The sequence below is a fragment of the Miscanthus floridulus genome, chromosome 7 (genome assembly GCF_019320115.1).
Source record: "Miscanthus floridulus cultivar M001 chromosome 7, ASM1932011v1, whole genome shotgun sequence".
NCBI classification, from domain to species: domain Eukaryota; kingdom Viridiplantae; phylum Streptophyta; class Magnoliopsida; order Poales; family Poaceae; genus Miscanthus; species Miscanthus floridulus.
Window position 1 is genome coordinate 37134676 of NC_089586.1, and position 18160 is coordinate 37152835.

General features: G+C 42.7%; 1 protein-coding gene and 1 pseudogene across 1 annotated transcript; one reads left to right on the forward strand and one right to left on the reverse strand.

Moving 5' to 3' along the window:
* Positions 1-14356: 14356 nt before the first annotated feature.
* LOC136465367 (cytochrome P450-like) lies at positions 14357-15028 on the forward strand (the record flags this gene model as incomplete). The annotated part of the gene is made up of 1 exon (XM_066464126.1): positions 14357-15028. A coding segment is annotated over one exon (672 nt), but the record flags the coding sequence as incomplete, so codon positions are not given.
* A 511-nt stretch (positions 15029-15539) lies between these two features.
* Positions 15540-17927, reverse strand: LOC136465369 (putative eukaryotic initiation factor 4A-2; annotated as a pseudogene).
* Positions 17928-18160: the final 233 nt, after the last annotated feature.

Sequence of the window (18160 nt, forward strand, 5' to 3'; positions counted from 1 at the left end):
TGTGATGTTTTTTAATTTTTCTCTAATATGTGTTTTTATTTTTTTTCTTATGCTTTGCTCTAGATTTAATTGTTTTTATTTATGTTTTGTATTTATTTATTTATTTTGTGTATATTATAATACCAATATCATGAACAAACTAGAATATTGTTAACGTATTATTCATGTAACGTTCTATGATATTTTTGCGAAGTTCACTTAGTATACATATGATGTTTGAAGGGGACCGTGACGCCTAAGGGGGGTGAATTAGGCAACTTAAAATTTTAACCCTAAACTATGACTTCTTCTTCTAACCTTAGCAAAACCTATCCAAAAGATAAACTATCTAAATGTGTAACTATAGTTTTGCTAGTGTGTTGCTATCTCTACCGCAAAAGGTGATGAGTATAGGCCCGATCTTCCGAGAGGTAGCCGGTAAGTTCGATTTGTGGAGATCTCGACGTTGGCGATCCGGCTTCAAATCAGACACGATTTGAACCCTGCAACCGTTACACCACTGCTCCGTTGGTTATCAACCAAGCACAACTTGATTGACCTCGCCAAGAAGGCTTTTCCTGCAAGCGAATCGAAGAGCACAAGCAAGAAGGTAAAACACGCAATCTGATATTGCAAATATGAATGACGCGAATATCAATAGAGGGTTCTAGAACTCGGTTCCAAAGGACTAATCGACACAGTGGAGGAGATCAAGAACGGGGGCCCTGGATCACTGTAAAAGGATTTGTCACCACAGTTACAATGAACGATTCAGTTTCTCGATGGAAAACTAAACTCTAAACAAAACCCAATTGTGTAGCAGCGGCGGCGGCTGTGTTTATAGTCTAAGACTCGACCTAGGGTTGGGGACGGCCAGGGGTTGGGCGCCCACAACTTGGGCTTAAGGCCCGACACGATACATGGCCAAGTTGGCCCAAATAGGTGACGCAGCACCTTGCCGTGGTCACACAGAATGATCCACGGACCTTCTGGAGCTGGGACCAGATCCAAAACGACGGCGTCGTCGTCCCCTTTCCAACGCATCCAAGAACGGCCCGTTTCGACGTCGTATGAGGAAGTTATGATCGAAACAGTGACGACGTGTCTGCTGAATCCGAGGGTGACGTGGCAGCTGAGTTGGGAACGAATTGCAACTTAGGGAAGACCATGGCGTCGGTGTGTCCAGCGTGGCGATGTCCTCATCATCCTCCCCTTCTCGAATTGGAGTCGTCCTCGACTCCATCTTGGCGATGTCCTCATCAAAAGGAGTAATACAATCAATGTAAATGTGAAAGCTAAAAAGCAAGGTAGAGATATGCAAACTCCCGTTGACGACTCCAGTATTTTTACCAAGGTATCGAGAAGCACACAAGCTTCTTCCTAGTCCTCGTTGGAGCCCCTCGCTAGAAATCTCTCACAAGGACCAAGCTCTCCGTCGGATAACTCTGTGGATAGCCCGGGGCCTTTCCCACGCGCTCCGTCTTCACTATTAAGCTTCCGGCCAAAACGCCGTGGGTCTCGTTCCCTTTAGTACATGGTGATGGCCACACCACACCACAACCACGGTTGGTGTGATCTCGCAAGACTACAAGCCCCTCCGATGTACAACAATGGTACGCGCAAGCACCGAGTGGTAAGAGGTATGCAAACCTCACTAAACACTAGACCTAAACCTAGAGCAAGCGCATAAGCGGTGGTTTAATCTACCTAAACACTTCGCAAAGCACCTACGCTAATCACCTAATGAATCACTAAGCACTATACAAGTAGAGATCACTAAAATAGTGTATCAATAGCCTCGATATATTTTCTCAGCTCCACTATGCTCAAATGCTCAGTTGGGGGTCTATTTATAAGCCCAACTAAGAAAGTAGCCATTGTGGACGAAATTCCACTTTTTTGCTACTGACCGGACGCTGGTCAGAGTCTGGTCAGCACTGACCGGACACGTCCGGTCATGAAAACTACTCTCTAGAACCTTACTGATGTTGATCAGACTCTGGCACCCAGCGTTCGATCACTTTGCTGCTCCGCATCTGGTCGCTGCTGCCGACGCCTGCTGTTGCCGAGCCTCTTGATCAGAGCGTCCGGTCACTTTCCACTAATGTCCGGTCCAGCATCCAGTCCAATGTCTGGTCGCCTATTGTTGCCGAGCCTCTTGATCGGAGTGTTCGATCACTTTTCATCAGCGTCCGGTCACCTCTGTGAGTTCATTTCTTCGCGATCTTGAATACGGCTTGGTTCCTATCTTCATGCTTGGACTTTGCTTGATATCTTGGATCTTCTCTTGTGCTTCTAGGGTCTTGCTTATGATGTTGATCATCAGATCATCACGTCGCCTTCGTCCAAGTCATGTCTTGCACCCTATTGAACTATAAAACAATCACTTACAAATTTATTAGTCCAATTTAGTTGTGTTGGTCATAAAAAACTAAAATCTAAAGTAAATTGGCCTAGAGTCTATTTTCCTTACAATCTTCCCCTTTTTGGTGATTGATGACAACACGACCAAAGCAAGGAAATAATAAAAAATTGGAATTTTAAAAACTCTCTACTTGCTAGGATGCAATGCAAGGGACAAGGTTATATGATACTAAAAGATACTACTTGTAAGACTAGAAGATATCACTTAAAAACTTATCTTGCCCTTGCAAAAAACCCCATGTGGTATTATGGATTTAAGCCTTGCTTCCTACAAATTCTTTCCATTATATAGACTAATCCATAATCCACTATCCTCCCTTTCTCGGACCATTACCACTTGTAGACCATTACTACTTGTAAATTATTATGATCTAGCTTTTGGTCCTACAAATTAATGCTTGCTTTTGGTCCTCTAAATTCTCCCCCTTTGGAATCAAGTATCGAAAAAGAAGACATTAGTAGCACAAGGGAGGGTCAAACTTTATGATCCTTTGTATGTAGAGTGGAATAGGTCATAAAATTTGACTTTCATATTATATAGACTAAGCTCCCCCTAAATATATGCATACATATCGTAGAAGGCAAAGCATATGCATAATTGGTAAATTATTGCTCAAGAGAATTTAATCTATATAATGCATGGAGAAAGCATATAAATATCAAAATGAAATCAACGTGATGATATCGGTTTAGAAATACCATATGTGGAAATCAATTTGATTTCTACCACTTGCAATTGGTTGTGGATATTTGAAGTATGATGCTTAACTCTAGGGACTCTATTTTCCTTACAATAAGACTACTGCACATATGATAAGCTTGAAAAGATATTAGTCTCAAAGCATCCAACTTGTAGAGTAACCTCCCCCTAAATTTGTGCACACAAGTATGGAACACTGGTAGGAAACATACACATTGATTTTGGAATCAAAAATACGACTTGAAGATGACATCACATGAGTGTGAGAGTCATTTTTGAAGATGATATTCGGGAGAAATTATCTACAATTTAGACTTTGGCACATATTAGATGAATAATCGAAAGACAAGCTATGTGCCGTGCTTCTAAACAATTTAAAACCATGTATGTTTGCTCCAAGGGTTAAGAATGAAACCGAGCAAGCCTACCATAAGATATACCTAGTGTATGCTTGACAAAGGATATAAGCATGCAAATGCAAACATAAGCATGAAAAGTAACTAGGTGTTTAAAGGTACCAATTTAAAGTAATAATATCTAGTTACCTAACATGGAAAGTGGAATTTGGATCCATAGTATTCACTAACCCACTTGGCAATGATCTTGTCCATCATGATGCACCTCATGAAATGCACCCATACTTCTTCCAAGTCTCCAAGTTTCTCGAATTCCATTGGACTTCTCACTTCTCTTTCGGGATCCAAACCTTCTTAGTGCTCTTCATATTGGAAATGATCTCCTTTGGCACCCAAAAGCGTTTGACCCCATTGTTAACTTGCTTGTTCACCTTGATGGCCACCACCTTGTCATTTTTCTTCTTCTTCAAGAGATAAGGTGTGGAGGCATTTTTATGCACCTTGTTGGTGTAGGTGTTGAAGAGCTTGCTTGTTTGCTTTTTCTCTTTCTTCTTTGCTCCTCTCCCATTCTTCACCTTGCACTCATAGGACTTGTGGCCTTCCTTGTGGCACACATAGCAAACTGCGGTTTATCCTTCATTAAGCTTCTTCACTCCCTTGATGGTGTTATATTGATAAAGTTGGGCTTACTCCGCCTTGCCTTTCACTTGTGTCAAGTCCTTGGTAAGGCGAGCTACTTCTTGCTTGAGTTGTTCATTCTCCTTTGCAACCTCTTGTGTGCGTGTGTTTACAACAACTTTCTCAACATAAACTTGGTTGCACAAGGATAAGTTTAAACATAAATTATTACAAGAAGTAGAAGAATCCTTTTTAGGCATGTTAAAGATAGAGCTTTTCTTTTTAGATGCCTTGGTGGGGGTTGTACCGACGGCTTCAAGATTAGCAACTTTATTAGTTAGATCATCACAATGTTTGCACATGGTTTTCATTTTAGCAAGCAAACTTTTGTAAGCATCTTGTGATCTAACTCACTTTTTTTTAATTTTTCATTTTTCTTTACAAGTTGCCCATAATTGATTGTGCATGCATTTGTTGTTGCACTAGCCTCAAGTTGCTCAATTTTAGTGGATAGTTCAACATTGAGAATAGCAAAGTTCTCATATTATTCAAGCAAAGTTTTGTATGCTTCTTGTAAACCATCTAGCTTTTCTTTTAATTTTTCGATCTTCTTTTATTGACTAGTGCAAACTTTAGCATAATTAAGATTTTGTTGCACAATTTCATCATAAGAAGGCATTTCATCATCACTATCACTCTCACTAGAGGGTGAGCATTTGTTACCTTGTGCCATAAGGCACACACGAGAAGAGCTTGATGATGAGTGCTTGCGACCTCGCCTCTTGTGATGGTGTTCTTCTTCACTTGAAGAATCATCCCATGATCTTATTGATGTGAGGGCTTGGTTTTTGCATGCCTTCTTCTTTGTCTTGGGTGTGGGCTTGTTTTGACAAATTTCCACAAAGTGCCCCAACTCGCCGCATCCATAGCATCCTCTTTTTCTTTGCTCATTTATTTGATTGGTGAAGATGATATCTTGAATTTAAATGGGCACACCCTTGACATTGAGCCTTTGGATCATTTTCTCTATCTTATTGATTAGTTTAATTGATTCTTCATCAAGGTCGGAGGTGGAGGAGGAAGATTGATCATCTTCACTTGAATCTTCATCATCATCATCGTCCTCATCTTCTTCTTCATCTTCACTTGAGGAGCTTGAGCTTAAGTTTGTCTCAACTTGCTTGCCCTTCATCTTCTTTTTCTCGCTACATGCGAGAGCTTTGCCTTTGCTTGATGAAGAGGCTTCTTCTTGACCCATCTTGCGTGACATTTTAAATGCCACTATCTTGCCAATGACTATGGCTGGGATCATGGTGCTCAAGTCCTCTATGTTGTGAAGGATGGTGATGATGCTTGCACATTTCTTTTGTGGTAGCACAGAGATTCTCACGATGTCTACATCATCTAGCTTTGTTAGTCCTATTGAATGGAGCTCATTGATAATTAGATTCAAATGATAATACATATCACGAACAAGCTCATCATCATTCATTTTAAAGGAATCATAATTTTGTTTAGCTAGATAATGTTTTTGCTCACGCACATTAGATGTGCCGTAATGGAGCTCTTGGAGTTTTAACCAAATTTCATGTGTCGTATTTAAAGTAAACACTTGGTTAAATACGTCCATACTAAATGATTCAAACAAGTAATTTTTACCTCTAGCATTGAAGTGAATTTTCTTTTCTTCACTCTTCATGAGTTTATTGGGATTCTTAATGATTTTCATTCCGTCACGAGTGACTCTCCAAATACCTAAATCAACTGCCTCAAGGTAGCAAGCCATTCTAGCTTTATAATAGGGGAAGTTGGTGCCGTCAAAAGTGCGGATGCCTAGAGGTATCCATCCCCACCACTCTAAATAGTGTCGGCTCAACGGCGGTTAAGCCAAAGGTCCAAATTGAGCCAACCGGCTCTAATACCACTTGAAGGGGACCGTGACGCCTAAGAGAGGGTGAATTAGGCAACTTAAAATTCTAACTCTAAACTATGGCCTCTTCTTCTAAACTTAGCAAAACCTATGCAAAAGATAAACTATCTAAATATGCAACTACAGTTTTGCTAGTGTGTTGCTATCTCTACCGCAAAAGGAGTAATACAATCAATGTAAATGCGGAAGCTAAAAAGTAAGGTAGAGATATACAAACTCCTGTCAACGACTCCGGTATTTTTACTGAGGTATCGAGAAGCACGCAAGCTTCCCCTAGTCCTTGTTGGAGCCCCTCACAAGGAATCCCTCGCAAGGGCCAAGCTCCCGATCGGGTAACTCCATGGACAACCTCGGGCCTTCCCCACACGCAAGAGGGTCTCCGATGTGTCTTCCGGTAAGCCTCTCTCAGATGCTCCCCACCGTCTTCACTATCAAGCTTCCGGCCGAAACGCCGTGGGCCTCGTTCCCTCTAGTACACGGTGGCGGCCACACCATAACCGCGGTTGGTGTGATCTCACAAGACTACAAGCCTCTCCGATGTACAACAATGGTGCGTGCAAGCACCAAGTGGTTAGAGGTATGCAAACCTCACTAAACACTAAGCCTAAACCTAGCGCAAGCGTATAAGCGGTGGTCTAATCAACCTAAGCACTTCACAAAAAGCACCTACGCTAATCACCTAATGAATCACTAAGCACTATGTAAGTGGAGATCACTAAAATAGTGTATCAACACCCTTGATATGTTTTCTTAGCTCCACTATGCTCAAATGGCTGGTTGAGGGTTTATTTATAAGCCCCACTGAGAAAGTAGCCGTTGGGGACGAAATCCTGCTTTTCTACACTAACCGAACTCTGACCAGCGTCCGGTCAGCACTGACCGGACGCGTTCGGTCATGAAAACTGCTCTCTAAAACCTTACTGATGTTGACCGAACTCTGGCACCCAGCGTCCAGTCCCTTTGCTGCTCAGCGTTCGGTCGCTGCTGCTAACGCCTGCTGTTGCCGAGCCTCTTGATCGAAGCGTCCGGTCACTTTCCGCCAGTGTCCGGTCGTTGCTGCTGATGCCTGCTGTTGCCGAGCCTCTTGATCGGAGCGTCCGGTCACTTTCCACCAACGTCCGGTCCAGCGTCCGGTCACTTCTATGAGCTCGTTTCTTCGCGATCTTACGTACGACTTGGTTCATATCTTCGTGCTTAGACTTTACTTGATATCTTGGGTCTTTTCTTGTGCTCCTAGGGTCTTGCTTATGGTGTTGATCATCGGATCATCATGTTGCCTTCGTCCAAGTCACGTCTTGCACCCTATTGAACTACAAAATAATCACTTGCAAATTCATTAGTCCAATTTAGTTGTGTTGGTCATCAAACACCAAAATCCGAAGTAAATGGGCCTAGGGTTCATTTTCCTTACAATGTTCTATGTGTATTTAGTGATGTTCACGCAATATATATGCAATGTTCTATAATGTATTTATTGATGTTTTATGGTGTATTTAGTGTTGTTCACTTAGTATCCATATGATATTCTACGATATATTTTAGAATGTTAAAAAAATATCCATGTGATGTTCTTTTAAATTTTCTTTATTATGTGTTTTTATTTTTTTCTTGTGCTTTACTCTACATTTTTTATGTTATGTATTTATTTATTTTTATGTATATTGTAATATCGATATTATAAACCTAAAACTAGAATACTATTGTTTTAAATCGAGAATATTTTTCTTACGAAGACGGAACATTTTTCTCTGAACCTAGAACATCGTCTTTACTCAATAAAAGATAAAATGTTCTATCTTCATAAGATAAATGTTCGGTAATAAAATTTTATCCAAATATATCCATGTGAAATCTTGTTTTGAAGGATTTATTCTAAAAAATCTAATGGTATAATCGGAATCTAATTTGGATGTTTGGTTTATTAGTTATACCTTTTTAGTTAGTTGAAAGTCATGCGTGAACTATGGATAAGATGGGTCCAAATTAATTACCAGCGCCAAATCCTCCCACAAGATCCTCCCGCGCGCGCTGCCTTTTCGGCGCGGGGTACCGTCCTCCCACCAAATCCTCCCGCGCGCTGCCTGTTCGGCGCAAGGTACCGTCCGGTCATCGGACCGTAGCAGCCCCCAGTTCTCCTCACCCCCACGCCGGCCGGCCCAACTCCCAAGGCAATAAATAAATACGAAAAACCCTGCCTGCGTGCCCCCTAGGCCTTGTTTAGATTGAGAAAAATTTCAACCCGATGAATAGTAGCACTTTCGTCTTATTTGGTAAATATTGTCCAATCGTGGACCAACTAAGTTCAAAAGATTCATCTCGTGATTTCCAACTAAACTGTGCAATTAGTTTTTTTTTTACCTACATTTAATGCTCCATACAAATGGCTAAAAATTGATGTGATGGAGAGAGAGTGAAAAAACTTGGAATTTTGGGATAATCTAAACAAGGCCCTAGCCTAGATGCCATTAAAACCCTTGCACCCGCAACCACATCGGAGACATCGAGAGCAATAATGATGGAGGCTGCCGGGGCGGTGGGTGTGGCCTGGAGCGCCACGCGCGGGTGGCTCACGCCCGTGGTGTTGTTCGTGGCCATGAACCTCGTTGTCGCCACCATCGTCGGCGCGTCCAGGCTGATGTCGGCGGCGGCGGCGCTCGGAGGCACTGGGACGACGAGGCCGCGGGCGAGCCGCGGGGCCTCCACCTGTGTGCGCCGTTCATCTTCTCCCGCCTCGGCCTCGCCGCTGACCATGTGCAGGTGGTGCAGCCGCTCTCTGGCGACGACGTGGCCCTGGCGGAGCCGGAGCCATCTCTGTAGCACACTGTTCGCCTAAACGGTCGTTGAGCCTGTTTAAACACTGTGTAAACACTACAGTGGTGTGCCGTTTCTGTTTAATCACCCGTTTATCTCGTTTAATTGGCCGTTTAACCCGTTTAATGGGGCGTTTTGCTCAAATAATGGCTAAACGGTAGGTGACCGACCGTTTAGCGTTTAGGAAAAGACTGCTGCTGCAGCAGCAATCCGCGGCGGAGGCCGAGCATCAGCGCGAGGCGTCTCGCGTCGAGAAAAGCAATTTTGATTAAATATATATTAAAAAATATTAATATTTATAATAAATAATTAGTGTCATTTAAAAGATCTTTGAATCTAGTTTTTTACTCCCTTCGTTATCTTTTGTAGGGCGTATGAAGATTTCTCAGTTTTTTAATCTATAGTAGGGCGTCAATGGCCCCGTTTGCTCGGAGGAATTCTGGAGGAATTTGTGAGAGAAAAATACGGTTATAAATAAAAAAGAAATGAATTAAACCGGGTTTAAGGACACACGAACCAGGCTCGTGTTGTCCAACCAGCGTCCAATCAAAAGCTTCAGCAATTACTCGTCCTCTAAATACGAAGCACTACTTTGCATGTAGCGTCCAATCAAAAGTTTTGTATGGCGCTGGATGATTTACTGCATGCATGCAGATTAGTGCACTTTATTTACTAACGCCTATCTCCCCTAGACTTCCTTGTCTCTGTGAAATCTCTTCACACGCCCTACAAAAGATAATGGAGGGAGTACATATTACAAAAGTATTTCTTATAATAAGTTTTAAAGCATAGATCTTATGTTATGAATCTCTATAATTTTCTAAATAAAAAATAAATATTTAATTTAAGACAAAGCTAATACGATGTTGAAATAAAAATGGAGGAGTACATCTAGCACCTTAGTACCCAAAAATCTACTAGTTTCACACCAGCCTTGTGCTCTTTTGTTTCATAGCCATTTAATAAGTGGCCTATATAAGGCCAATATCGATGGGTTTTATGAGCATTAGATATGCTAACTTGACATTGCATTGGTAGAAGGGGATATAATAAAAATTTCATGGAAGTAGCAGAGAGATGAGGATAAAACGCTTCTGCAATATTATAAGATATGAGTGTGTTAGAAATTAGAACATGAAATCCTCACTAAGACTAGCCTAAGCACATCCACTTCTCTTCTACGTACATCAGTGAGCTCACCTACTTGGACAAGTCGTTGTGCATGGTGAACAATTCTAGATCTTGAGAAAAAAGTCTATTTTTCACTGAGGAGGTCACCCACTTCTCTTCTACATCCGTGAGCTCACCTACTTGGACAAGTCCTTGTGCGTGGTGAACAATTCTAGATCTTCAGAAAAAAGTCTATTTTTTTCACTGAGGAGGTTTTGATCTTTTTTTTAGGAGGTGCCCGTAAGAGGTTAGGATGTCCTCTTATGTTTGTTTTATGCCTTTTTACTACTTCACGGTGGTCTAGATTTAGATCTAAATGGTGGGAGAAGAGGGGAAGAGTAGATGTGTATGTGAGTCTAAAAAAGATAAAAAATTTATGGTACCTAGTGTGTCCATAAATAGTAGAAAGAGAGAGATAATAGATGTTTTTGATAATTAGTTATTGATTACATAATTCCCCATTTTTTTACATGCATAGATTATTTTTGCCCATGTACATTTATGTACACACATAAATAATTGTCAATCATAAATTTTTTTTGTAACATTTATAACTGAGAATAGCCGATTAATGATTAATAGATACGCGCTTCATGAAGAAACCACTTCTCTTATTATGGTAATGCCGGGGAGCGGGCGTCCGCCACCCGGACGTCACTCTCCCCACTCCACTCTGTGTGCTTCAGTGCTTCTAAAAAACAGCGTTGCACACCTTCTATATCGCAGGGGCTGTCCGCCCCGGCCTTCTCCAGCGCGGCGGTGCCGCATCCGGTCCCTTCCTGCGCTGCTTCGCGTGCCCGTGTCGCGCCCCCATCCACCTCGCGCTGTTGGCAGGAAGGGGAGGCATACGCATGCACCTGCACCCCCATCCACCTCACGCCGTCGGCAGGAAGAGGAGGCTTGCGCCACTGTAGTTCCTCACCAGGTAGGCTGTGGCCGTCGGCGACGCTAAGTTTCAAGTGTTTCAGGCGTTTTCAGACATGTTGCAAGCCTATGTTTCAAGTGTTTTAGTTGTTTTGGATATATGTTTCAAGTGTCTCGTACAGATGTTGCAAAAGTAGATCGAAATATTGTATATATTGCAATGGTTGTACACATATGTTGTAAGCGTCTGTTCCTAATGTTTCATCTGCTTTTAGACATATGTTGCAAGTATTTATTTAGATGTTGCATATGTTTCACACATATATATTATGAATTTTTTATCTAGATGCTGTGTAAGTGTTTTTCAGGTGTTTTTGCAACTATTTCAGACACATGTTTCGAGTGTTTCATCTGTCTTTTTTTATGTTGTAAGTGTTATATCTGAATGTTTTAAAAGTAAATTGCACATGGGATGTGCGCCGAAAGGAGGAGGCGGCGCGCATGGTCCCACTGCTGGGGTGCTCGCTCGTAAGTCCGATGCTGCTGGGGCGTTCGCTCGCTTGCAGCATGGGCATCGTCAGACACTAGACTCCCGGATTAGATGTCCGGATGCTAGCAAGTCCCCTCTTAATACTATCAAGGGAGATGACTATCTTATCTATTAATAGAGACATCCCTATCATCTGGAAATCTGAAAATGGCTAATTAGCATACCATTTACTAGAGACGATCAAGTTGACTCCCTCTTAGAAATGAAATATTCCCATCCATGCTAATGCTTCCTCCACTAGTGCCAATTCAATCGCAGCCGCCACGGCGGGGGCTGGACCGCTGAAGGTGTGTGGGCTTCCAGGCTGGGTGTAGTCGACGTGGGTCAAGGAATTCCCTTCTGGAAGCGCGCAAAGCGTTTCATCAACTCCGGCGACCCTGGGCGTGGCTCAGTGCCGTAATTTCCTGCTTCGCGCTCAGCCTCAGCTGCGTCGCATCGACAAGGTGCCAGCCGCCCAACCCAGTCCTTGGTAGGAAAACGAGGTCGCCAGCGAGACGGTACACCTGGGTCTGTGCGGTCCTCCGTCCTCCGATCCGACGTCGACGACGACCGAGCTGAGAGGTCTCCACCGCCCTCGCCGTCGAAGAAAAACGCGCATGCTTTTGTTTATGAGGTGCTCGAGGCTGCGAGTGAGAGAGCAATACGTACTAGGTACCTTCGCTGGTTAATTTTCTCAATGCTGCTGGGGATTGTATCATGAGCTAGCAAACGTAGGTGTTGCTTCTTGAATCTTGATTGTTCGCTGGATCACATCGCTTATATATGACTTGTAGCTCTGCAACGAACTAGTAGAGTTTTTTTTTCTTCTTTTCTTAGGAAAAAAAGAACGAACTACTCAGTCCACCCCAAATTATAAAACATTTGACTTATTTGATAACAAGTTTGATCACTCGTCTTATTTAAAAATTTGTGCAAAATATCGTTTCTTTTGTCGTGGCTTGGTTTATTAATAAAAGTTCTTCAAGAATGACTTAAATTTGGCTATGTTTATACAAATTTTTTGAATAAGACGAATGATCAAACTTGAGGTCAAAAAAAAAAAGTCAAACGTCCTATAATTTAGTATGGAGGGAGCAGTAGAGTAGTAGGTATTTCAGGTGGCTTAATACAGTAATTTCTGTCATGATCCAGAACACACATGGTTGGATTAAACAATGGATATTGTAGAATGAACTTATCTAGTACTCCAGTGTCTTGTTGATCTGTGACAGTCGCCGTCGAACGGCCGGCTACCATTTGACGCTTCTTCTCACGGGTCGCGTCATTAACTAGCATTTGTTCTCGTCCTTACGAGAGGTCGTACGTACTCCCTGACAAATATAAGTAGAATAGATTGACAGGACGACAACACTAAAATCACTATATTCATTGAATCCTACTTTTATGATATGTAATTCGTTTCATTTAATATCAAAATATTTTGTATTGACCCATGTTTTTACCGGGGCAAATCCATAGTGACCTTGCTTATTCGTGGACACGTACGTACGTACGTACGTACATTGATTATTGATAGCTGCAGCTACACACCTTTCAAGTTTAAGGACACAAAAATATATTTTTAAAGTTCGTAGACCTAAGTTACACATTCTTACAAGTTTGACTATCACCCGTGCATTTTACTCTAAGGCCCCGTTCGCGTGTGCTTAAACCTGGCTTGATCTGTTTTTTTTTCATCCAGAACAGTGTTTTTCTCTCACAAATTCCTACAGCATTCCTTCAAACCATCCAAATTCCTCCAGAATTCCTACAAGCGAACAGGCCCTAAATGTGTCGTGAAATATTCTATAGTATTTTGCTAATTCTAACCTACTCCCTCCGTCCCAGAATATATGTCGTTCTCGCTTCCCGAGAAACAACTTTAATAAAATATATATTAAAAAATATTATTATTTATGATACATAATTAGCATCATTGGAAAGATCTTTGAATCTAGTTTTTTAACAAATTTATTTGGAAACACAAATGTTGCATATATTTTGTACAAATTAAGTCAAAGTCGTGGCACGGACACCGAAAACGACAGATAAATTGGGACGGAGGGAGTACCATGGCGAAAAAAACAGCCAATCGGTCGGACTCCCAAGCTCCTCACATCACAAGCCAGGCCACTGCTCCCATGTACCATCTCCACTCCTTTCACTCTAACATTATTGTCGTGGGTATACAGTGCCAATTTATGTGAGGTTGTACCGTGTCTATATAGGCAATCACTTTTTTTTAATATAGTGGACAACTCTCCTGCCAGTTCGTTTTTTTAAAAAAAAAGATTCCGACTAATGCTGCACTGCCTCTGCCACGTTCAGGTCTACGTGTATCGTTTGTTTCAACACAAATTTTGAACTACAAAGGTGCAGTTAAATTGGGACAGAGGAAGTAGTACCGTTAGCTATTTCTTCTTTGGGTTAAAACAAAAAAAAAACAAAATGAACGACCTACCTTCTCAGGGCTAAGTAGCAGCCTAGGTCAAACATTTAAACAGACCCAGGTTTAAATCATTGCCCATGGACTAGCTGCGGTCCAGGGTGTTTCTCTAACTGCACGCGTGAAGTTTATTAATACAATACCATAGGGTGGTATTTTCTCCGTGGGTCGAATTTTTTAAGTACAAAAACAAAGGACAAAATCATTTTCCTACAACTTGACAGAGGGCAGGGACGTGGTACACTGAAAACAGAGTGCAAAATCCATTTTACTGCAACTTGATGTTAGGATTGGTTTGTACCTTGCATGGTTTTCTGTTCATATTTTTTCATCAGCAGCAATGCATTACATCATTCCTAACATGCTGTAACTTCACTTTATAATTAATATTATGAGCTCTTTTACAGTGATTGGGGTACTTCTTGGTTTCTCTTGGTTCCTAAGTAAATTATTAGCTCTAATTATTTTTATGCGTTGAAGGTTAGGATGGTAATTGCTCCATCGTCCACGTCCACGTCCTCGGCTTGGCTTTACCAACAGCCACGACCTCCTGTCCCGGTTCATGGCCTCCGCCGGCGACGCGCACGCCGTCGATGACAAGTACCTCCACGACATCGTGGTCAGCTTCCTCCTCGCCGGGCGCGACACGGTGTCCTCCGCGCTCACCACGCTCTTCATGCTCCTGTCCAAGAACCCCGACGTGGCGGCGGCCATGCGCGTGGAGGCCGGCGACGACTCGACGCCGGTCACCTACGAGCACCTCAAGGACCTGCACTACACCCACGCGGTGCTCTACGAGAACATGCGCATGTTCCCGCCCGTGCAGTTCGACTCCAAGTTCTGCGCCGCCGCCGACGTGCTCCCCGACGGCACCTACGTGTCCAGCGGCACGCGCGTCATGTACCACCCCTACGCCATGGGCCGCATGCCGCGCATCTGGGGAGTCGACCACGGCGAGTTCCGCCCGGACCGGTGGCTCACCGGCGCCAGAGGGTCCTTCGTGCCGAAGAGCCTGTACAAGTACCCGGTGTTCCAGGCGAGCCTCCGCATATGCCTCGGCAAGGAGCTCGCCATCACCGAGATGAAGGCGGTCTCCGTGGTGGTGGTGAGGGCGTTCGACGTCGAGGTGGTCAGGGAGAGTGGCAGCGGAGCCTGCGCGCCAAAGTTCGTGTCTAGGCTAAATTTACTATTCTACCCTTAATTACATAAAACAATTTCGAAAATAGAATTATCCCATCTTTTTTTAAGGGCTCATCCCACCATTTTTTAGTATGCACTTGGTGCGTATGGTCCCACCATTTAGTACGCACTCGGTGCCTATCTAATTGGTTCCTCTGTCCTTTTAGCCGTCGGATCGGTCCTCGGGAGCCGTCCATTTTCTGACGACCATTGTAAAAATTCTCTAATATTATAACTATGACAAGAAAAAAGATTACTACCAGAGAAGCGATAATTAAAAATTTCAACCACCACATCTAGTTCAAATAATTCCGGGGAGCTCAAAGTACGGATTTAGATGACAGTTACCATAGATTTCTTTTAACTCGGAGAGATATCCCAAAAACAAACGCAGATGTTGCATGGTATAGTCTTCCAAACAGAACAGCAAAAGTCTAGCTGACAAGTGACCACATATCACAAGAAACAGTTACATTGCGTCCTAGGGCAAAGTTCAAACTTCCTTGTAGCCCGGGAAGAACCTGTGTAGACCTTTAGGAACATTTCTGAACGTCATAGCCCACCAAGAGATCAAATGTTGGATTGGAAGGTAGCTTGCTCATCTGGCCGTTGCAAAACCTCTGGATATCAAAAGACGATGCGTTCATCGGCAGGACTCACAAAATTAATGGCCACACTTTCAGTTTCAGAATATCTCCTTTGCTGCTGAACACGACTGATATACTACATCAGTTGTGTTGGGAGATCATAATTGATGACAATGGGAACCTGCCCCAGATTGGTACCTCAAAGGTTAGTGGCGATGAGGATACAGGATGATCTAGTCCAGAACTCCTGGATGGCAGTGTCCCTGCCAAGCTGGCTCATACCGCCATGGCTTGCCGAGACAGTGTAGCCCTTGTCTCTGACATCTTGTATGAGCGACTTGACACCCTGCTTTGTGTTCACAAAGTTGACGATTCATGCGGACTCTAGAGTTAGAGTGTTGAAAAGCGCATACAGCTTTCCTAGTTTCTCTTCCTTCTCAACTTTGTGATAGAACTGCTTGATTCCGATATCCTTCAGCTCTTCATCTCTCGGCACTTTAATCGTCACATGCTTATCCATGAACCAGTGGCTAATTTCTAGAGCTTCACTGGAAAAGGCAGCAGAGAAGAGCCCGATAAGGATTTTGGCTGGGAGATAGTGGATAATGTTACATGTCTGCAGAAAAGATGGTAGTCATAAGTAAGTTAATGAAGTATATGGGCCATCATATTGTAGCATGAGCATAGCAAGAGCATATATGGACGATGTGTTCTATGTTAGTATGGGTTTTTTTATAGCGGCCATTTCATCGTGATTACCACAACAGAGCTGGTAGGTAAATGAATTAAAACTAACCTGGTCCTTGAAACCTCCTGTCAGTAGTTCATATGCTTCATCCAGAACAAGCATTCTAATGTGGTCTTTACACAATGCATCCCTTGCCAGCAAGTCAAGAATGCATCCAGGAGTTCCAATGACAACCTGAACTCTACTTGACATAGTTTGCTGGTTCACGCGGAAACTCGTTCCTCCAGTATAAGTATAAGCTTTAACACCATGGAACTGACCAAGTACTTCAATAACTTTCTCAGTCTCATACATTAAGTCTCGCGTTGGTACAATGATCAAAGCCTGGCATTTTGCAGATCCATAATCAAGTCGCTGAAGAACTCCAGTGCAAAGAGTTACAGTTGTTCCAGACCCAAAGACTCATGGATAACACTCTGGCCACTGCAAAATGGGACAATTCCTATTTGATGGACAAGGGTAGGCTTCTCCAAACCTTAAACAAAATTGCACAGGAACGTTGGATAAGCACAAAATCGGGTCTATGAAATGTTCCCAGTACAGAAATAATTCTTAGGAATTGGCATCTCAAGAAAACAAATATAACATATGACTTACCATATTGATATATTCCTTTGAGTAGGGTTTCATGAAGACCCATATCACTGAAACTGCCATATATATGGATGTCTTCAGTTTCAGTAACTTACTGCTTCTTACCTCTTCTTTTGAACACATGTTTGATAGGAGGCTTTGGCCTTACTATGCTCCTTGTCTGATTCCTTATTTTGCTGTTGTATACCTTCTGCTTTGTCTTGTACGACTGTGAGCATGACCAGTCTGGAAGACTGACCAAGAGCAAAGTAGTAAGAGAAGGGAGCACCATCAAGGCTTCTTAGTGCAATCTTGAGCCTAATAGGCTCCTTATTCCAGCTTCCAAACTTTCCTCATCCACGTCAATCAACACTCCAAACGCAGAAGCAACTTGATATAACTCCTTCCAGTTTCTGTATATTCTTCGAACCCCACGCACTAAAACACACTCTTCAATCAAGTCAAGACTTTCCTCATCGCTTTCGTTCAACCTTGTTACAGTTAAGTTTACCTCCTTATCATCCAGTAGTGTTTCTATCTTAGGATGCTTTAATTAACTTATTACGTCATCCTCAGAGCTGAAAGAGGCCAGGAATCTCTTGCTGCATTCTCTCCTTAGCTCCCAGTCACCGGACAGCTTCCAAAACTTCCGCAGTTCAGATTTCAATATCCCCCTGGTCCAAGTTACTGAGATTGGATGTGATCAAAACACAATGATGGTAGAATTTCTCATTCTCAACCGTCTCCTCTGAAGGCTGAATCATGGTAAATGGATATTTTGTAGCATAGCTACACTGATGTGCCACAGGAACCAGTTTGTATTTTATTGTGCACTGCTCCAAATTGTGCGATGTATCATGACAAGCAAAGCACCTCTTTTTATCTGATGAAGTAACAGATAGTTCTTGCTCTGGCATAGCCTTCTTTTCAGCACCCCTACTTTCCACATCTTGTGATGACATATGCCCTTCAGTCCTTGACGAAACCAGTTGCATGCCTTCTGTCTGTCCCATGTTGTAACCTACCACATATATAAACCCATGTAAGCAGCTGACGTACAGAGAAAACAGAAAGAAAAATCAGTGCTAAGCTTCAAAGGAAAGCGAGGGTAATACCATGTAACGCTTTCGTGCCACCTCCATCAACACCATAGATCACACTATCAATAGTGGCCAATACCATGCCGATACTACCACACTTTAGGTCATTTTTTTTTCTTTTTTTTCCACAACGGCAAAAGAGCCGA